This window comes from Carettochelys insculpta, chromosome 8 (assembly GCF_033958435.1).
Source record: "Carettochelys insculpta isolate YL-2023 chromosome 8, ASM3395843v1, whole genome shotgun sequence".
Taxonomy (NCBI): Eukaryota; Metazoa; Chordata; order Testudines; family Carettochelyidae; genus Carettochelys; species Carettochelys insculpta.
Genome location: NC_134144.1, coordinates 27,650,902 through 27,673,332, shown reverse-complemented (window position 1 = coordinate 27,673,332; position 22,431 = coordinate 27,650,902). Strand labels below are relative to the sequence as shown.

Sequence of the window (22,431 nt, the reverse complement as noted above, 5' to 3'; positions counted from 1 at the left end):
AAGTATTTGCTAATTGTGGTTTTCCTTTGATAGAATGATCCAGAAGCTCATGAAAATTTCTTGAAAATAAATAAAGCATATGAAGTATTAAAAGATGAAGAGCTACGGAAGAAGTATGATAAATATGGAGAAAAAGGTCTTGAAGACCACCAACAAGGAGGTCGATACGAGAGTTGGAACTTTTACCGCTATGATTTTGGTAAGATATATTGTGTTTTTGTGGTTTGCTTGTCATTTTCAGTCCTAAGTAAATGCAAAATTGTCAGCTATGCCAATTCAATGTACATACTTTCCTCTTAGACCTTCTCTTCTTTCTAGACTCCATAGGTGTCTCTTTCCTCCTTTCTCCCTACTGACTATGTTAGTTGTAAGTTATGTTAAAATAATCCACCAAACAGCAGCAATAATACAGTTCTTGGTGTGAAAGCCATTCATCTATTATATTAAGTATTCACTTTTTTATATTTCTGTTACTGTGTGTGTATTTAAGTGATCTCTCTTCATGTGCAATCAAGTATCAGTCTTGTGTTTTATTAACTTAATACAAGGGAAGAGGTTTTTCTTTTAATTCCTTCAGATAATTTTTATATTGGAAATTCATAACAAGTGTTTTCCCTAGCATATTTATTTATTTATTACACTTTATTCATAAAGAACCCAATTCTGCAAAATGATTAATTCCTATAGGCTATGTCTACACTACAGTGATCCTTAGAAAGAATTTCTTCCAGAAGAAATCTTCTGGAAAAATTCTTTCAAAAGAGTGCATCCACGCACAAAATGGATTGAAAAAAGCAATCTGCTGTTTTAATAGAGTGCATCCACACAGCCCCCGCTCTGTCGGAAGAATGGGCCAGAGATCGAAAAATCTGGTGCCATGAGGACTGTTCTTTTGAAAAAAGATACCCCCCGGAGTATCTACACAGTTTTTTTCCCCCGAAAGAATCTTTCGGAAAAAGGCACTCTTCCTCATCAGGGATATAATAGTATTGGCATTTGGGCTTATTGTCTTAGTATGGCTTCTTGTTTTAATCCATCACAATCAAGTTAGTTGCAAGTGATGGAGACAATTCTTGTCTCAAAGAGCTGACAGTCTAAATAGATAAAACAGACTAAAAAGGGTCAGAGAAGGAAAGTGATTTGCCATAGGTTGAACGGCAGTCCAGTGACAGACATTGGACGAGAACTTAGATTTCTGAAGTCTCAGTGCCGTGCCCTGTCAGCTGACTCTTGCTTCCCCTCAAATTCTAAGCAGACACTAAGGCTGTGTCTGCACTACAAGACAAAATCGAATTTAAAGGCGTTAGCCGTCTGTGCTATAAATGTCATTAGCTCGATATAGTCTGCCCTAATGTCAGTAAGAAAATGTCAATATTGCCAGACAGGTATAGCATCAATCTTGACTTTAAAATGTCAAATAAAGGCTAGTGTGGAAATGCCATGTCTTTCGTTAGAATTTATTAGCCTCCACAAGTGTCCAGTATGTATCCCACAAACCTGTGTGCTGTGCCTGTCTCCCAGCTCCCTGCTACTAGTAGGAGCCGGGAAGCTGACCAGGGCTGCTGCACTGTCAGTTTCGCATGTCCCCCAATCTGCAAGGATCAAGGAAATTAACAGTGCTGCAGGCTCCCGGCTCAGAATGCGTGGCTGAGGGAACTGTGGGATAGGTTCCCACAATGCACTGCTGCAACAGTCGATGTTTGGTGATTTCAGTGTAGAAGCAATGTGTCAAATTTCTTGGGAGCCTGTGGAAAGTGAAGCTACTCAAAATAGAATTTAAAAAAGGCATTATAAAATAGACTTAACAAATTTGAATTTATCATGTAGCATAGACATTGCCTCAGTATCATCTCATCTGTGACATAGGTGCACTATGTCCTTGTGTAAACAGCCAGTTCAGTCTCTTATGCTTATGCAATGATTGGTTTGTCTGCTAAGGGTGCCAAAAGGTTCCCAGTTGTGATGGTGACTATTGTGCTTTGTCTCCTGAGAATGGAATTGAGACAAATTAATCTTACATGTACCATTGAATACATGTCACAGGGTAACATATTTCATCCTTCTAATTGTACCCAAATTACAAGAAGCACAGGAGAATTTCTGGATTCTTTTATTTTAAAACTGCAAAAGAAAAACATGGTTGCTGACTTTGTATTTTTTTTCTTGCTAGGTATTTATGATGATGATCCTGAAATCATAACACTGGATAGAGGAGAATTTGGTATGTCCTTCAAATCTTAGGGGTTCTCTAATTTTTTATCACCATGGAAATACTATTTTCAGACTAGCCCTATTTTATGACATACATCGATTATAAATTGTCAGAATACCACCAGTCGCAGAAAGTGTGCATATTGTAACCAAAGAGAGAATTGTTTTTGATCATTATCGTCAATTAACAATGCTAGTCAGTTTTTAAAAAATTGAATTTGAAAGAAAGTATGTCAGATCTGAAGAAAGGGAAAGTTATTTACCTTGTAATTTTGCTTTTCAGATAATTATCCTACAGCATCTCAGCCTTTAATGTTGTTTCTTTAGCACACATTTCCCATTAGGCAGCTGATTTCCAAGACTAGCAATTCAGATAGTCCTACTTACCTGCAGTTCTGCTTTGTTTGACGACACCATTAAACAGGATTCCTATTCTGACATTTCTAAATCTCAGATTCCCTAATGTGTTTAAAAAACAAAAAAAAGGATGAATTAGTGATAATAAATCAGAAACCAAGATTCCTACATTGATTATCCTACAAATATTTCAGGATCTTCTTTAAACCTTAATTCAGACACTAGGAAACCATGCATACTGATCAATGATGCAGGTAAGGGGTTTTAGTGTTCCCTCTTTTATTTAATGTTTACAGACTTTGATGTGTTTTCAAAATAAGATACTTCGTTACTCATTGAAAATTAAGTGTGTTCTACTATTAGCTTTTGCAAAAGCAACGAGGGGTCCTGTGGCACCTTATAGACTAACAGAAATGTATGAGCATAAGCTTTCGTGGGCAAAGACCCACTTCGTCAGATGCAGGTGACCTTATGCTCATGCATTTCTGTTAGTTTATAAGGTGCCACAGGACCCCTCGTTGCTTTTGCAGATCCAGACTAACATGGGTACCCCTCTGATATTAGCTTTTGGAAATTACTAAACATTAATTATCTTATTTTTATACTTCAGTCTTGTATCAAGACAGCAGTTTTCAGTCAAACATACTGACATCTTGTAGTATAAACAATAATTCTCAGACAAAATAGAAAAGGCAAAAAATACAAATGAAGTAGAGCCAGGATGCGGTGATGACTTTTTATGCAGATTCCTGAAGAGGACAGGTTGTTTTTTTCTTGAAGATACACTTTTGCTCAGATTACTTAAATATGAATTCTGTGTACTGCTTCTACTGTTTGTCAAACAAATGTGTAGTAGATATAATAGAACCGACATCTAGGATGAAACACACAAATATGCTCAAAAATGAAATAGTAGAACTGTCTGAGGATTACTTACTGAAGTTAAAAGGGAACTAAATCCATCCTCCAACCGAGACACAGGGCAGCCCTGTGCTCCCCTCGGCGTTCATTTTTATAGCAGCAACCATCACCCTTGTACACCCTCTACACGGGTGTTTTGGTACTCACCACTGATTCAATCCTTGCTAGGATGGGCTTTTCAAAACCAGTACTGAGAGTCATCTTGTGCACTTGTTTTACCACCATTTTACTGCCCTTCCCCATGCCATTGAACCACTGTTTCTGCTGTTCTGAGGACCTTTTGCGTCCTCTTGTATGATGGATGGTGAATTAACCTATGGTTAATGATAATGAAAGAAAACTATTACAAATTCTGTAATTTTCTGTTCCTCAGTTTCCATGTTAAAGTTCTGGATATATGTAACTATGAATTTAAACAAAGTTTTCTTAAAACAAATTAAAGGGACATAACTAAATTTCATTTCTATGGAAATCTTTTATCTTCTTTTGCTAGAAGTAAACCTAAAGATAAGCATAACAAGTGTAGAATGTTAGGGAAAAGTCGTTGTATTCTGACTTGCATATGTTTGACAGTATTTTGTGTATAGTTTTCCTTATCTAATCATGGAGGCTTGGAACCTGCAAGCTGAACCAGTAGGCACATAATTATACACATATAAAGCCTCATGAAGACCCAGAGGCTCCACACGGGCGTGTGGGCCAACTGCAGAAACAAGACTGCACTCAGTTTCCCTGTTTGTTTTCAGTTTTTTCATACGGCAACAGCGGAGAGATTTTTAACATAGGAAAATGTGACTGAAAAACTCCAAAGAATTAGGGACTCTCAGTAACACAGTCTGAGGTCAAGCGTGCCCATTTACTAATGAGTATTGTGATAAACATCCATACTTTGACAGGGTAACAGGCTGCATGGATGGAGGAAAATGGTAGGTGTGGTGTATCTTAACTTTGGTAAGGCTTTGGTACTGTCTGGCATGCCCTTCTCATAAACAAACGAGGGAAATACAGCCTGCGTGAAGCTTCTATAAGATATGTACCTAACTGACTGGAAAAGTATTCCTAGAAAGTAGTTACCACAATCAAAATAAAAGGGCATATTTAGTGGGGACCTGCAGGGATCAGTCCTGGGTACGGTTCCATTATTTAAACCACTGATGAAGATACTTAATGCCATAGAGCATGCCCTTACAAAGTTTGCAATCAATACCAAGCTGGGGGCAGTTGCAAGTGTTTTGGAGGATAGCATTAAAGTTCAAAATTATCTAGACAAACTGATCTAAGAATCAGAGGAGTATGCGTCGTATATGTGATGAAATTCAGTAAGGACAAACATAAAATACTCCACTTAAGTAACAATCAGTTTTACATAGAAAATGGGGCATGACTGCTTAGGGAGGAGTACTGTGGAAAGGAATTTGGAGATTATAGTGTAGGGGTGGCCAAACTTATTTACTCTCTGAGGCTGGGTCGAAACTCGCCACAGAAGATTGAACACTTAGGTTCAATCTTCGGGGGTGCCATTTTGCGCATGCGCAAAACGGTGCATTCTGGGGTCAATGTCGACTCGATCTCCTTGCAAGCAGCAAGGATTAAGAAATGCCAATGGGAGGAGCACTCCCATCGGCATTCTGCAGTAGAGACAGGGACAAATATCAACGGCTGCAAAATCAATTTTTGGTATGCAATTTGTGTAAAATTGCATAGCAGCCATCGACATTCCTCGTAAGTGTAGACATAGCCTGAGCCATGTAAGACAGTCGTCGGAAGTTCAAGACCTGGGGAGCACCTGCCAGGCCTCAGGGCTTCAGTCCCACTCCTGATCAAGCCCAAAGCACCATCAGATGTGCCCCACAAGGCTGAAGCCCCAAGTCCCCTCCCGCCCCCCCGCTCCCTGCTGGAAAGAAACCCCTATCCCACCAATGTGATATGAGGCATAGGTACCAAGCTTCCCCTACTCCCACATCTGGTAGGTGGAGAATGGTCATGGGGAGCCTCCACAAGCTGCACTTTAATTGTAAAAGAGTTGTACACGGCACCTGAGCCACAGTTCGGTCACCCCTGCTATAGTGGATTGCAAGCTAAATGTATTGACAGTGTTCCATGTGTTAGAAGTGTAATGCTGTTGCAAAAAAACTAACCATTGTTCTGAGCTATAGTAGGGGGTGCATTGTAAGTAAGACAAGAAGAAATTTTTCCCCTCTATGCTGCACAGATAATGCCTCAGCTGGAGCACTGTGCCTCATTTCAGGAAAGTTGTGGACAAATTGGAGAAAGTACAGAGAAAAGCAACAAATGATTAAGGGTCTATAAAATGTGACCTATGAAGGAAGATCAAAAAAAGTGGGTTTGTTTAGACTGGAAAAGAGGAGACAGAGGGGACATAATGGTTTTCAAGTGCATAAAAAGTTTTCACAAGTAGGAGCAAGGTAAATTGTTCTCGTTAACCTCTGAGGGTAGAACAAGAAGCAGTGGGCTTAAATAGCAGAAAGGGAGGTTTAGGTCAGACACCAGGAAAAAATTACTTACCTGTCAGGTTAGTTAAGCACTGGAACACATTGCATAGGGAATGTCCATCATTGGCACTTCTTAGGAACAGGTTAGACCACAGATCTGCAAACGAAATCATGAGAAGAGCCATTTTTTCAAAGTCATTTACAAAATGAATCCTTCAAGAGCCGCAGTGCATGTGAATAGGAGACTTTCCTTAATAAATAACATCAAACCATGCGTTTTATCACCCCTATTTTAATAACAGTGCACACAAAATTATTTGTACCAGTTAGAAAGTTTAGTTACCCCCAATCCCTAGGCTTTAACCCCCCATCCCCTAAGCCCCCCTCAACCAGGCTTAGCCCCTCTGAGCCCCAACCTCCCCCGACACACACCTCCAGGATTAATTTACCTCAGCACATAGTTCTGCTGAGGCCTCCCCCGGCTGCTCCCCACCACTGCTGCCTCCTCCTCTGCAGGCTGTGAGTCTGTGCACCTCTGGCAGGGACAGGCTCAGCCTCCCCTCTCCCCAGCTGTCCTGCCGGCTGACTTCTGCCCACATGCGGCAGCTCCCTGCCCTGCCACCCCGGACTGCTCAGTGACTCTGGAGCTGTCACTGCTTAAACAGAATTTTTTTTTTAAATAAATAAATTCCATTTAAGCAACGGCCACCTCTGCGGCAACAAGAAAAGTCAGTGGCAGCCATGCTCGGAGCCACAAGTAGCTCCTTAAAGAGCCACATGTGGCTCTGGAGCTACAGGTTGCTGACCCTGGATTAGACAAACACCTACCAGAAATAGTCTAGTTATTGCATAGTCTTGGGGGCTAAGCTATGTGACTCTCGGCGTCCCTTCCACTCCTACACTTCTGAGAGTCTATTCTACCCTTTGAGACTAGTCATTTGGCAGCTGGCCCCTTACTAAAGCCCAACAGATTTGTTCTAGTCTTACCTTTTAAATTGCATGTTCAGATCTAAAAATATACCTTTCTTTTTAAATGGGTTTTTGAGTCGTTTAGATTTGGTCATTACTTAGTGTGTGGTAAGAGTGCCAAGTAGTTAGGAAGAGAGAACTTGTATCTGATGAGTAGAAAGTTGTTTGTATTTTGTTTTTAATGTAACTAAGTTTCTGTAATCCTTATATAGTATAAGTATCAGAGGGTAGCCGTGTTAGTCTGTATCTTTGAGAACAAGAAGTCCTGTGGCACCTCATAGACTATTAGATATTTTGCAGCATAGGCTTTCGGGTCTTTGCCCATGAAAGCTTATGCTCCAAAAATCTGTTACTGTGTATATTTTAAGTATATGCTTAATCTGTTGGAGTGTTTAAATTATTACTTTTGTGTGTTTACTAACTCAATTAGATGTAAACCATTAGATACTCATAGTCAAGCAAGTGGCTTACTTCAGTTACGCCTTTCATGTGTCCTGCATATGGCAGTGTGAGTGTGAAGAGCTGCGGTCATTATGCTCTTCTGGGTATTAGTGATATCCTCTAATTGGGGAAGTGTAGACATTAGAATTCAGGTCTTAAAAAGTAAGTATGTGTGTGTGTGTGTGTGTTTACTCTCATTCACCTTGTTTGTAAGCACAGCTTGAAAGGAGACATATCAATTCTTAAGAATATTTTTGTCCCCTCTTGTTGACTAGATGCTGCTGTTAATTCTGGAGAGTTCTGGTTCATAAATTTCTATTCCCCTCGATGTTCACACTGCCATGATTTAGCACCTACGGTATGTATTTACAGCAGTGTTTCCTGTATGCTATCTTTTTGGGTAGCCATCCAGCAGAGAGTCAAATACCGCCCAGCTGATTAATCATGCTCCCACCGCTAAGTCTTGTATTTTTACTAGTGGTGGACATCTGCACGTGTCTCGGTGCACATAAAACTTATTCCATGCATGGATGGAAAAGATTTGAGGGAATATTGATTTACAGTTCACAGCTTAATTCTGAAAATATATTTCAAGTCAACACTTTTTTTAATTTGAGTAAAACTGTTAACTTGATTTGCATGCTGAAGCCAAAACCAAAACCAGCAGAGATTCAAGAAGCCAACAGCAGAATTTTGAAAAATTGTTTTCAAAGGAAAATATCCAAGGCTTCTTTTTTCTCCTTCCTTTTAGTGGAGAGAATTTGCTAAAGAAATGGATGGACTAATACGAATTGGAGCTGTAAATTGTGGTGATAATAGAATGCTTTGTCGAATCAAAGGAATTAATAGTTATCCAAGTCTCTATGTTTTCAAAACTGGAAAGGTAAGTAATTAAACTTTGCTTTTTTTTTTCCACATTTTATAAATAATGCACATGCATATGCTCTTTCTGTCTGGTGTATGTATTTGTTATATGCTTATGTTTTATATAAAAACAATACAATGTTAAATAATTCTAAGGAAGAGTACTAAACTAAAGTATATTATAACATTGATGCTGTTCTGGCAAAGAATTTCTCTTTAGTCTAATTTATAAAAAATACTTTGACCTTCTTTTACCCTGAACAACGAAATTACATGAGGAAGTTTCATTTTTCATGTTGCACTACATCTTAATAAGAAAATAAATAAATACCTCCTAACCAGTGCTCATCAGAGCATTTTAGAATAGAGAGTAAATATCACTTCTTCCATTTTGGGCAAATCAAGACACTGAGGTTAAATGATTTGTTCAGGGCTGCACAATGAATAAGGGGCAGAGCCAGGAACTGAATTCAAGGCATGAAATCCCAGACCAGTGCCCTATTTACTGAGCCCCACTGCCTCTGTTATCACAGTTCTGTACTGGAGTTTCCAACAATATAGAATACTTTGCTTTACACCTGAGGAAGTTTGACAGTGTTCCTTTGAAAGACACCTGCATGTTATTTTTAAAAAGTTTTTTGCATTACAGGAATATGCTGTGCTGCATTCTGCATAGTCTGGTAGGTGAGCATTCAGCACATTATGCTAGAGTACAGAGAATGTGTATACTTTTGAGGAGGTTAGAGTAGAGATGTATATTAGCAGCAGTGGCACAATATTCACTGATATTTCTTAGACCTTATAATCTTTGTTGTATTGCTGGATTAAATGGAAGCAACGTATAACCTGGACAAAGGCCTTAGTCACAAAATTCAATGTTCAGGTTGAACTCCAAACACTCTAAAGATCAGGATGGAGGGTGAGTGCATTTGGTTCTAGAATTTTGGTTAAGATCCATCTGCAGTGTAAATAATAATTTTAAATTTTCAGTTAGTGGGTAGTGATATCTACAAGTTAAATGTTGTGTTAAAACACCTTTTTTTTTTTTTTTAAAGAATCCAGTGAAATATTTTGGAGACAGGTCAAAGGACAGTTTAGTGAGTTTTGCCATGCAGTATGTCACAAGCACAGTGACAGAATTATGGGCAGGTAATGTAATTTGTTTTGGCTTTTGAGCTTTTGATTTTATTTTGCTTTTAAGATAAAGAGGTTTTGCTGGGATTATATATACATTTAATTTTGTATCCAGTATTTCTTACTAAAAGTTAAAATTTGTGCGTGTGCACACGCAGTAATTGAAATTAAAAACTGATTAATTATAATTGTGCTAATAAACATGTTTGTTTCATAGTTTACATAAGATTATTTTTCATAGTTAAAACAGTGAATGGAAAATGATATTGATTTTGTGCTTTTTCATTTTTAGGAAATTTTGTTACTGCTATTCAAACTTCATTTGCTTCTGGTGTTGGCTGGCTGATCACTTTCTGTGCTGAGCATGGAGGTAAATACATTAAATAAACAAAACTGATTGAAGACAATACAATTCTATTTAGTTTTTCACTGACAGGATAGGCCTCCACCTTGGGCCCACTATCGGATCTGGCCCTGGGATTCATATTTTTGCAGTAGCCCCCACATCCAATGCAGCCGACACAGAGAGGCTTTGGCTGCTGTTATAGCTCATAAGCTTCAACATCAGATCCTAAAAGAAGTACAAAGCATCCCTGTTCATTGGCCCTGGACTGGTGGAAGTGTTTAACTGCCCCTCTCCAGTCATAACTTAAAAAGGTTGAGTAATGATTAAATACTTTAGGCATTGTGCACAACCTGAGTTTGCATATTGCAAACTGCACATCTGATTATCAAACAATTTTTTAAAGGGGGTTTGGGATTAGCACTCTTGCTAGAGCTGTTCCCCCACCCAAAAAAAATAAAATAAAATAAAATCTAGTGTTCCCTGTATGACCGCGCAGGATATTTGCCACTAGCGGTCACAGGTAGACCACAGTTCTGGGCAGTCTCATCACAACATCCCCTCTGTAAATTCATCAAGCTCAGTCTTGAAGCCGGTTGGATTTTCTGACACCACTTAGGGGTATGTTGTAGAACTACTTCTCTGATATTTAGAAATCTTTGTCTAATTTCAAGCATAAACTTGTTAGTGGCCAGTAGTGCATAACTTAAGTAACTCCCCTTTCCCTCCCTTATATTTATCCCTCTGATGTATTTATAGAGAGTAATCAAATCTCCCCTCAGCTGTCATTTGGTTAGGCTAAACAAACCCAGATGTTTTAATCTCCTTTAATAAAGAAGGTAGGTTTTCCATTCTTCTGATCTTCCCACTATCCTTTCGCTGCACCTGTTCCAGTTTGAATTCATTTTTCTAAAACACAAGAGGCTGGAATCATGCACAGTATGCCATCTGATGAAGTGAGTCTGTGCTCACGAAAGCTCATGCTCAAAACTTTTCTGTTAGTCTATAAGGTGCCACAGGACCCTTCGTTGCTGTTACAGATCCAGACTAACACGGCTACCCCTCCGATAGTATGCCAGATTGAGATCTCACCAGTGTCCTGTCTCAAGGCCAATACCATTACCCTGTCTGTACTGGAAATAAGTCACCTAATGCATCCTGCAATTGAATGACCCCTTTTTCATATGGGTGTCATGTTAGTGGCTCATAGTCATTCTGTTATCAACCAATACACCCAGATCAGCCACCTCCTCTATAACGTCCAACTGATAAGGCTCCAGTTGATAGCGAAAAAAGGCTGCTTGTTGGTCTCTAAGTGCATATCCTTGAACTTTGTACTATTAAATTTCATCCCATGTCTGTTTTCAAAGTCACCCAAATCTTTTTGTATGATAGTCCAGTCCTCCATTTTGCGCTTACCTGTCAATTTTGTGTCATCTGCAAATTTTATTAGAACATTCACACTTATTAGGCCACAGTCAGTAATGAAAATTTGAAAGATTAGTCTCAGGATTGAGCACTGAGAACTCCACTAGTACCCTCCTTCCTAGCTAACAGTTCACCTTTCATAGTGTTTCCTTGTAGTCTCCTCTTTAGCCTTGTCCATTTTCATCTTTTAATACTCATATCAAAACCCATTTTCTCCAATTTAATAATTTCCCATGTATAATTTTATCACATGCCTTACTGAAATAGCGTTAGACTAAATCTACTGCATCTCCTTTATAAAAAAAATTAGTTGTCATCTGACGCTAGTACTTTCTGAAATGTTTGGGGGGGGTCAGGTTGTTATAATTCCTATGAAATCTTTCTCTGACAAAATTGGACACACTGGTAGATATTTTTAAAACTTTGTTCATTTAAGAGTCAGTTTACAAAGGTAGGAATCATAAGCCATCTTAAAAAAAACACATTTCAAAATAAGAAGGCTTCATTGGTAGAGAATCCTAATATAGAATATTTTATTCACAGTTTTCACCACGTAGGAGGTAGCCTCTCAAGATTTTCACTTGAAAAAATACAAAAATATTTTAAAAGAAAAATTCTGAACTAGAGTAAGCTTTTTTTAATAATTTGATCATGTAAAGCCTTGTGTTTATAGATAAATTATACTCATTTTACAGATTGTTTGACTTCCCAGACCCGCCTTAAACTATCTGGCATGTTGGTAAGTAGCATTTAATTTGAAAATGTTATAAATTATATTGAAATCCAAATGGCAAAAGGTGAAATGTTGATGCCATCAAAGTCAATGAAAAGCTTCCTCTGACTTCGGGGGGAGTCGGACGGAGGGGGAAGATCTGACTCAATAATTTTCAAACAATTTGTTTTCAAATCAGCTTTACATTTGAGAGCCATTTTATTTCTAGGTATGAGATAAATGGAATTAAATGTTTAAAGGATTTCCAAAAGTTGTGTACATAACTATTGCAGTACTGTTGTGCTGCACTGTAAGGCTTCCTTTTCCCCATTTCCTAAAAACGGTAGCTGATTGCCTTTGTTGTATTTGCAGAAATTCTTCTGACCTTGAGTTTAAAAATAACACTCAGAAATTACTGCTCTTTTATTTCAGGAAGGCCTTGCTAATGTGGGCTGGATGGACTGTGCCACCCAGGGTGAGCTTTGTGATAATTTGGATATCTCATCTAGTACTACAGCATACTTTCCACCTGGAGCCACTTTAACTAATAAAGAGAAAGGAGGTGTTTTGGTATGAGTTGCTTTTAAACAATTTGTTTAATGTGGTGATGGTGATGAAAAAGTGGATAATATGCATTCACCAAATAAAATAGACATGTTTGTTCCCAATTACATTTAATTTCATGTGCTAGTGATACATATGACACATAATGAGCTGTACTGGTGTGGGCAAACTTTTTTGCCTGAGGGCAACATTGGGTATAGAAATTGTGTGGAGGACCATGTAGGGAAGCCTCCCTTACAACCAGATGTGGCCCTCTCAGTGCCCCCTCATCCAATTCCCCGGTTCCCTAACCTTCCAGGTCTCCCAACCCCTGACCCTCTGGGATCCCTGCTTCCAATCCAAAACTGCCTACTCCCTACATGCTGAGTCTGCCTTCAGACCCCATCTAATCTCATCCCCTCTTGGCTGCCTTTATCTAACCTCCCTGCTCCTGCCTCCTGATCGCATTGCCTGGAGCCTCAGGACTGGTGACCTGGTGATCACGCTGCCCAGGTATTTGGGGAACTGATGCTGCAGGAGAAGGGGATGGGATTGGTGCTAGAAATCCCTGCTAGCCATGCTGCCTTGAAGTCCTGTGGCACCTTATAGACTAACAGATTTATCAAAGCACAAGCTTTCATTAGCAAAGACCCATTTTGTTGTATGCACGCTGCCTGGGAGTTGGACTGGCCTCTCCCAGCAAGGTTGTTCCAACCCCACTCCCTGGCAGAAGCACCAGAGCTTGGACTGAAGGGTCCAACAGGATGTGCCCTGTAGTTTTCTCCTTTCTGAGCTATATCCTAGTTAATATCTCAAAAATACAATATGTGCAATGAAAATGCACTTGCATTGCATTTTTCTTTGGATATATTCTTTGTTCTGCTTTCCTCCTATTCCCATATCACCATGAACTCGTGATATTAATACTCTTAATTTATACAAGAAAATCACCAATCTTTTTGTGACTTGCTCTCTCTTTCTGATACTACATTCACCTAAGTCATTCTTCTAAAGTGAATCTGAAAAGAAAATTGCAATAACTGAAGCTATATGAAATCCACCAGCACCGAGTTACTTCTACTTATGCTCTTCCTGATGTTTGCAAAATTACAGAAATATACTAATCTAAACTGTACAAATAATACAGTAAAATAGGGAGATGTTTCTACAGAAAGTATTTTGTGAATTGAGGCCATGACTTTTTAGTATTTTATGTTTTTAGTGCAGGGGATGGGAAGAAGAGCAATGTGTGACAGTGGGGTCTAGGTTCCTAGGTGCCTAAATCACTTCTGAAAATGAGATGCAGACATCATAATACTGGGCACAGTAATGCCTAAATACATTTTAAAATCTGGGCCCAGAAAAAACAAACTGCTTTTGTGTGGTGTTCTTGTAATAGCAGTTAAAAGGAAATTTGAATCAAGTAACCGATGTCATTTAACAGCATTTTTAGTTGATGAATGAGGATTAATCAGGTTAATTCTGTTGATAGATGCTAATCAACAATTAAGTTAATGTTCATATATATTATATAATGAGTGACTTTTGTCTCTTCTAGTTTCTTAAATCCTTGGATGCCAAAGAGATATATTTAGAAGTACTGCAGCACCTTCCAGATTTTGAAATGCTCTCTGCAGCCTCATTAGAGGTAAGCTTTAAAAAAAATACAGAAAATATTTCTGATTTTAAGTTTAAAAGGCCACATTCTGCAAAATAACCTGTCTTTTTGAAAAAATTTCACCTCCTATTCTTAGACACTTCTTCAAACTACTGTAATCAAATAAGATTTTGTGTAGCTCACTTGATTGACAGCCCTTTATCTGTAACTGAGTTTCATAGTTTCCTTATTTTCAGTTCAGCCTTTCATACAGCAACTGGGGAAAAGAAGTATTTTTTAAAACAAGGAAATAAACCACAAAATAACTCAGTGATGTAATACCATAACTGCTGTTTTTCTTTTTAATTAATTAAATTCTTATGGACTCTTTGGAGAACTAAATCAAGGGTCATCAATATCCTGATCATTAAAACTCAGCTGCATGGTTTGTATGTTTTAAACAGTAGCCAAACTAAGACCTGGTATTCACTAACAAGGTAAGTTGATTTTAAGTTACATAAGCTACCTAATTTAAGTTGACAAAGCTTTAGATCATCTACAGTGGTCTCTACACCTCGCTGTGTCAATGGGAGATAGTCTCATGTTGATTCTGCCTCCTAGTGAGATGGAATACTGACATCTGTAGGAGAGCACTCTCCCATTGACTTAATATGTCTTCACCAGGACTGCTAAATTGATGCCTGCTACATTGATCACAGCAGTGACCATTTAGCTAGTAGTAAAGATAAGCCCTTAGCCTCTGTTTCCTTTGACTCAGCTAATATTGTTTGCTGCAAGTGGTTTTTTAACGTTGCCTGCAGTTTTTTGCAGCACATGATGTTAAAACACTGATTTTATCATTAAACAACTAGGATGCTTTTTTATTAACCAATTAAGAAATCAACTAGCACAGTCATTAACTTATTTGTTCTTTGAATTTATGTAAATTAATTAAATATTTCCCATCATACAGTTAAGCCTGAATTATACTGAATTGTAAACAAAGACAACTTCACACCACTGTGGCTCTTTTGGTTAATGTTGATCACTGTTCTGGGTCCTGAATAACAGGTCTGAGTTTCATTGCTTTAAAGAGAATGCAAAGTTTAGTAATTTTTAACTTGTATGAAGGAGGCAAATTGTATGCAAGATTAAAAAGATATCTAAAGTAATTTAATATTTTCTCTCTTTGCGTGGTATTCTGTTGAAAAGCTGTTAAATTTGTATAGTTTTGAAGAGTAATACTGTAGCTGTGTCTACACTTGTCCCCAACTTCGAAGGGGGCCTGGTAATCAGGGCCATGGGAGATTACTAATAAAGTGCTGCGGTGAATACGCAGCACTTCATTAGGCTAATTCTACCCTATGGCACCTCTGAAGTGCCAGCATGCATGTAGTTGCAGGCTCTTTGAAGTGCCCACGCTGCTTCGAAGTCCTTTTACTCTTCAAAATGCCTCATGCCGCACTTCAAAGTTTGACACTTCAAAGTTGCCGGGGGGGAAAATTAGCCTAATGAAGTGCTGCGTATCCATCACAGCACTTCATTAGTAATCTCCCGTTGCCCTAATTAACATGCTCCCTTTGAAGTTGGGGGCAAGTGTAGACACAGTCTATGTGTACTGGATAAAGGTTTAGATTCTGGTGAATTGCTCAACATTTGACTTATAGCAACATGGATTTAATGTACATAATTGGTAGAATCTGGAAGCTAAATATTTCTTTCTCGTTTGCTTCCCGTTTTAAGGCTAACCTGGCTCATCACCGGTGGCTGATTTTTTTTCAATTTGGCCAGAATGACAAGTCAAATGTGCATGAGTTTAAAAAGTTGAATTTTCTACTTAAAGAAGAGCATATTCAGGTAAGATAATTTATTTAGCATTAGTCCCTCTGGCTTCCCATTAACAAGTTGTTTCATGTTACCTTTTTACTATTACACGGCAAATTAACCCTGCATTGCTCAGGTATTAAAGTGAAATAAGGTTTTTTTTCAGTTTGGAAAATAAAAGGAAAAAGGATATAGTTTTTGCAAATGATTGGGGGCTAATTGTGTGGGGTAGTTGCGGTGCATAGCACTGACCAGCTGGCAGGAGTAGGGGGCTGGGGTAGAGGGGCACTTACCTCACCCAGCAGGGTGGACAGCCCTGTCTCCATGTGGCCATTGTTTTCCTGCTGTGGCTGCCCGCTGGTGGTCATGCTGCCATATTGCTGTCCCCCAAGGGTATGTCTACACTACAGAGTTATTCCGCAATAGCTTTTTCTGGAGTAGTTATTTCAAAATAAGCTATTCTGGTACAATGTGTACACGACAGGGAAGCCCCAAAATAAGTAAAACTTATACTGAAATATTGTGTCCACACACAATAGTGCCTATTTTGGATTAGAACCCTTGCAAGCTGTGCTTCCAGGAGCTCTAATCTGAAATACTGTATCTATACAGCAGCTTTATTTCGAAATAAGTATTCCAGAAGAACTTATTTCACAGTAGCCCCTATTCCCTGTCTACACACTCCCTAATTTGAAATAGGTATTTCAAAATAGGGGCTGTTGATCATGGAATGAGGTTTACCAATTTTGAAATAGGCCAACTGCTATTTCAAAATTATTCCAGAATATCTGTTGTGTTGTGTAGGTGCTCGTAAGGTTATTTCAAAATAACTTTGCTGTGTAGATATACCCTAATTGTGCTCACAGTACATAATATATGCATGTGAATTTTACTATTCCTTAAATATCATATCAGTCATAAAATTGACGAAAGATGACACACACTTATAAAAATGTATTTGTAACTGACAGGAAATAGTATCCTTTTGAAAGAGCATCTTAATTTACATCAACTTTCCAAATATAATAATACAAATGAGTTATATTCTCACATTAAGAAAATAAAAAAAAACCTGTTTGTTTAATAATAGGTTGGAAAGTTTGACTGCCTTTCTGCACCAAATATCTGCCATAATCTCTATATCTATCAGCCTTGTCTAGCAGTCTTTAAAGGAAAGGGAACTGAAGATTATGAAATTCATCATGGTAAGGGAAACACAGAATTTTTTTAAGCTAGCGTGTAATTATTTTAGATGATGTCTTTTCAAGACTGAATTTGTTTTTCAGAACAATTGTTTTCTCAGATCTAATGACACGACATCATAATTTTGCTCGAATATTGCCTTCTGTCTTGAGATACAGTAAACTCTCTCATATGTGGCTGCCCGGGGACCAGGAGGTTACCGGATAGTCAAATATTCTGGATAATAGGGAGGTATGCCTAGTAATGCATAACACTTTCAAAAAAAATTAAATATTGAGAAACAAAGAAGAACGTATTCAGAGTACTTTGTTTCCCAACAGCTGTAGTATTGTACACTCTAAACATATATGGTATTTGCTGTATTTATTTGTTTACTTTCACTATACTGTACTTAGTAAAATGTAGTTGAAATGTCCCTATGGTTAAAATGTCAGTTATTTTGAGAGTTTCCTGTATATTGTTCTGAACACAGTACTGTTTTCTTCTGTAAGCAGTCCTGAAGTCCCAAAATAAGTAAAACTTATACTGAAATAGTGTGGGTTCTCCTCCTACTTAGTCACTTTTTAGTACTTTCTCTGTTTCAAAGGCAGCATTACACCTTTGCAACAAGAATGGAAATGTCTAAAGCTGATCAATGCTGCTTTTTGCTTTGACCAAAGGTAGCTAAAAAAATGGCATTAGGCACACCCTCTCGCATATGTTGCTTGTACAGTGCTTTTGGCTTCAGAATCTTGGGACCTGATCTCTTACTTCACACAGCAATAAAACTAACGAGACCATTGGCTCATTTCACATCCACCCACTGTTGCCACATTCTGGAGTGAAATCCACATCACTGAAGAGTAGTTTTACCTCTTTCCCTGTATCCCCAGGTGCTTCACACTGCCTTGTCACTGTGGCTCTCTGCCTGGAACTCCCACAGTTAACAAGCGTGCATTCTGTCTATGTATTGGTCAACCTTAGACCGATGCCTGCAGTACCACAGATTTTCACCGGCTTCACCTAGCCTTGGTTAACACCTAGGGTGATGAGTCCACACTGTCACTAGCCCTGAAGTTTCTCAAAAAACAGATGTTCTGAAATGTCCAGCCCTATCCTGGAACAACTAGGGACATCGTGATTTTTAAGGAGTCTCGTACAACTCTTGCTACCTTAACTGGAATTACCACTGGGTTGGCTTAGATTTTAAAAAAATAGGATTTTAAGTGAGTTCAAGTATAAGAGAAAGTCAGGCATGATTTCCAGCAAATATAATGAAAACATACATTTAAAACAACTACAGGCAGTTCTCTGACTTACAAACTCATTGACTTTCAACCGTTCATACTTATGACGAGCCTCCACCTCCCCCCTACGCCACAGCTCCATGGGTCTCCAGCTGCATACCTGGATCTCCCCTCCAACCCCGATGACCCAGATCCAACCCCCATGCCCCAAAGCCCCTGCACACCCAGGCCTCGGCCCCAACCTCCACAGACCCGGACCCAACCTCCATGGAGCCTAGATCATGCCCAACTTGCCCCCTGCTCAAGCACCCCTCCCCAGTGCACCCCTGTTCAATGCTCCCATGGCCCCAGCTCACCCCCCACCCTCGGGCCTGGGGCTCAAGCCACCAGCCCCCAGTGGGGCTCCAACTCCTCTCCACTCAACCACCCTTCCCCAGTGCACCCTACTGTTCAATGGCCCCATCTGCCTCAACCCCTCCCTCCCGTGGCCCCAGCTCACCCCTGCTCCCTCGCTACACTTGGGGCACCAGCTGTCAGCCACCACCAGCGTGTACAGGGGCTCTGTCCCCGCCGCCAGCTCAATCCACCTCCGCCTTGATTGACCCCTGTTCAGTCTCCCCTCCACCCAGCTCAACCCCCCACATCCCAGCTGATTTCTCTCCCCCCGGCACGCAGTGGGCTGTCAGCTGCTAAAGATGTATGAGGCTCTACCCCACCAGGTAACCCTCCACCCTGTTTTATCCCCCGTCTCTCATCTATAGTCTTTCACCAAAATGGTGGCTGATCCTCTCCTCAGTCAGGGTCTGTCCAGAGGCCCAAAAGGTTCTGCTGCTTTGTCGTAGGTAAAAGGGAGAGAATTGGGGGTACTTGCACGTTTCTTATATATGCCATTGAGTCTTTGAAATGGATTCTTCTGAAGGATACCCTTTTCCGGCAAAAAATGTGGTTTATCTACAGCAGCAGGAGGAAAGCGACATGGTGTCTGGTGGAAAGGGAGGGGAGGCTCCATGCTCTTCCTTCCCCCATTTGAGTTTGCTAAACTGCAAATTTGTTTCCTACCATCTTCAGGAAGCTGTTTACTACTAATATGTGAATTGAGCTAAACACACATTTGCTTGTTTAGGTTAGACCTGTTTAACAATCTTTGCCTAGACAGGACTGTGTGGTTTGGAACATGCACTAACAACATACAGGGAAATTAATAATTTTACATAAAATATTGCTACATGCGTTTCACCATTACTTTTCTCACCAGGCATATTTCCTACGAAGGTTATTACATTAGGGTGTGAATACAGGGATACTTTCACAGCTATATAGCCACTTTTGTTGTATAGGCTTATACTCTCCAGCGCCCACCAGTACATAATTCCAAACCTAAAATTTTGAATTGTCCCTTTGAAAGAGTTCTGAAGTGCAGTAAAGAGTTCTGAAATTGCAGCTCGTGTAAATAGAGTAGCACCATCAAGTTCAGTTGAGTTATGTGCAGTTACACCAGCTAAAGATCTGGTTTTCAAGCTATGAGGCACAAAGAGCATAGCACATAAGAGATCTCAATAAGAAACTTAGTCTGATAAAACCTGCTGCTGAGGTAAGGCCATTGCTTTAGAAGGGAACAATAGATACGAGCAGCATAGAGAGAATTTATCATCTTACTTTTTATGCTGGTGTAATATGTTGAGGGATTCTGGGTCAAGCTGAGAGAACCTTCCTTGGGCAAGTTGTTTAAAACTGATCCACTTACAGCCCAGGCTGGAATTTCCTTCTCAATCGTGCAAACCAAGACAGTTACAAAAATACTTCTGCCAGCTACTCTAGCAAGCCAGAAGCTATACAAGCAAGTCCACAGATTCTCCAGCTGCTCCCTAATGCCCAAACCAGTAACCCTCCTTACTCAGGTGAGAGGTTATGAAAACCTGTTTCACCAAATCTACACAGATTCTTCCAGGCCCCAAAAAGATTAGCACATTCCCAGGTCAATATATACTTATATCTTACCCAAAACATCATGCTGTGCCAATCCTTTAAAATCTAATGGTTTATTAAGAAAGAAAGAGAACAGGGTGAGAGAGAAAAATCATTAAAGTGGTAAATTACATACCTCAATTAGGTTAGAGATGATTGTGTAACATTCTCATGTTGAGCGTCTCTGAAAATACATTCTCAGAGGGATGCCCCCCCACAGTCTACAGAGGCTTAGTTCATGAGGACTGAAGAACAAGATGTTCGCTGCCAGGGACATCTTTATAGACTTGCCTTTGTAGGGAAAAAAACATTTTCTCTTAGGCAAAGGAGGATCACCTGATCAGATTACCTGATCAGATTCTGCCATTGGCTGCTGGGTTCGACCACATGTCTCAGTCAATGTGGGTTTGACGTCTGAGTCTCTGTTCCTTTGTTTAGCCCACGTCACCTGACTGGGGAGGTGATCATACCTTTTATTGTGAATCCTTACCTCTAAAACATTTCTAATACAGGTATAGAACCAATATCTATAACTTTATATGCAAACATGGCACAGATATACGAGTAGCATAAACAGATTCAGTGCATTACCAGCTTTCATTAGAGACCTCACTTTCCCCACTTGGCACAAGATTTGGTGCAAACTTAACACAGTGATTACAGAAATGGTTTTCACATTTAATTTAAAAATTCAATAATGTTACATCTGGCATGGCTGCAATTGCTGCCAATTCATCTATCATTTTCCTGTAAAGTTTTTGAAGCTATCTATCTTCAGAATGGCTCCTTTTTAATTTGTATAAAGTAGGCAACATGTACAACCTTTGCCACCATTTGTGTTTCTCCTAGTTATTAGTTTGGTCATAAGAGAATAGCGTTGGGGGGGTCTCATCTGTCTAAACTGACTGAGAGCAGCATTAAATTGCATCATTAGTAACAAGTGACCTGAGATATTGCTAAGTTGAGATTCTTCAAGTCCTTCTTTTCAAAACAAAAAGAATTTTCCACAAACAACACTAATTTTATATTTCATCCTAGCTAGACATTTTATGCACTGAGTTTTCTCATTCACACGTCCAACATTAATTGCCGTACTTGCTCTTTAGACTGAGTAGACCAGTGAAATATTGAGGTAAGATGATAGCTCTACAGTTTATTTAGTAATGCCTTGCTCAAAGCCCACTGAAGTTAACTAAATGAATACCTTTGACTTAAAATTGGCTTTGAATCAGGACCAGTGCAGCCAGTGACAAAATTTGCATTTACAGCTCCTCAGCCTGATCTCTAATATAACATCCATAACAAGATAAAGTATGTTAATGAAACATGCTCCTGTTTTTGGCAAATTAATATTGAATAATCATAAGAATATAGATATTAAGACTAACAAGGGGTGGTTTTGGGGGTATTTTTAGGAAAGATGATCCTATATGACATAGTTGCATTTGCCAAGGAGAGTGTAAATGCTCATGTTATCACGCTTGGACCTCAGAATTTTCCTAGCAAGGAGAAGGAACCATGGCTTGTTGACTTCTTTGCACCTGTAAGTGTTAGATTGCTGTATTTATCTTTCTTTTTTCTAAAACATACAGATATTTTATTGAAATACGAGCATTGTTTTTGAAGATACTTGATAGCATGGAGCACACTAACTATTTAATCCAAGGTTGTGCCATTCCTGAATCACATGGTTTTATCCCATACATCAGAGAAACATCAACATTTGTGTTAGGGATGTAAAATCTCATTTAATTGGTTAACTGGTTAGACATAATGTTTAACTGGTTAACCAGTTAAAGGGGAGCGAGCCCAGTCGAAGCAGTCCCTGCCTGCAGTGCACCCAGGCTGGCAGGACTGGACTCGCTGCAGCTGGTAGGGAGGAGGCTGCTCTGCCCCCACCACTTAACTGGAACCCCTGTAAGCATCAGCTGTTAAGGGTGTTGCTTACCAATTAACCCTTTCACATACGTAATTCTGTATTCGCATTTTTGCAGAAAACTGCTTACAAGAGAATTATATGTTCTTTGCTTTGCTTTAACAATGGTGGTGTGATTTGCATTTTTAGTGGTGTCCTCCATGTCGAGCTTTATTGCCTGAGTTGAGAAAGGCATCAAAACACCTTATTGGTCAGCTTAAATTTGGCACACTAGACTGCACAATCCATGAAGGGCTTTGCAACATGGTAAGCTGCCAGTATTAAAACATCTTTTTCAATAAATGCTATTTTCTTGTAGTTAAAA

General features: G+C 39.3%; 1 protein-coding gene across 1 annotated transcript in view; it reads left to right on the top strand.

The window, feature by feature from the left end:
- The window catches only part of DNAJC10 (DnaJ heat shock protein family (Hsp40) member C10), a 40,314-nt gene that overhangs the window by 4,951 nt on the left and 12,932 nt on the right, over positions 1-22,431 (top strand). Inside the window, exons 3-15 of the mRNA XM_075001746.1 lie at positions 34-199; positions 2,171-2,221; positions 7,628-7,710; positions 8,104-8,235; positions 9,272-9,365; positions 9,643-9,720; positions 11,817-11,860; positions 12,266-12,403; positions 13,935-14,024; positions 15,717-15,830; positions 16,888-17,002; positions 21,607-21,734; positions 22,257-22,373. Of these exons, the coding sequence (XP_074857847.1) occupies positions 34-199; positions 2,171-2,221; positions 7,628-7,710; positions 8,104-8,235; positions 9,272-9,365; positions 9,643-9,720; positions 11,817-11,860; positions 12,266-12,403; positions 13,935-14,024; positions 15,717-15,830; positions 16,888-17,002; positions 21,607-21,734; positions 22,257-22,373 (1,350 nt within the window). The remainder of the gene's footprint in view (positions 1-33; positions 200-2,170; positions 2,222-7,627; positions 7,711-8,103; positions 8,236-9,271; positions 9,366-9,642; positions 9,721-11,816; positions 11,861-12,265; positions 12,404-13,934; positions 14,025-15,716; positions 15,831-16,887; positions 17,003-21,606; positions 21,735-22,256; positions 22,374-22,431) is intronic.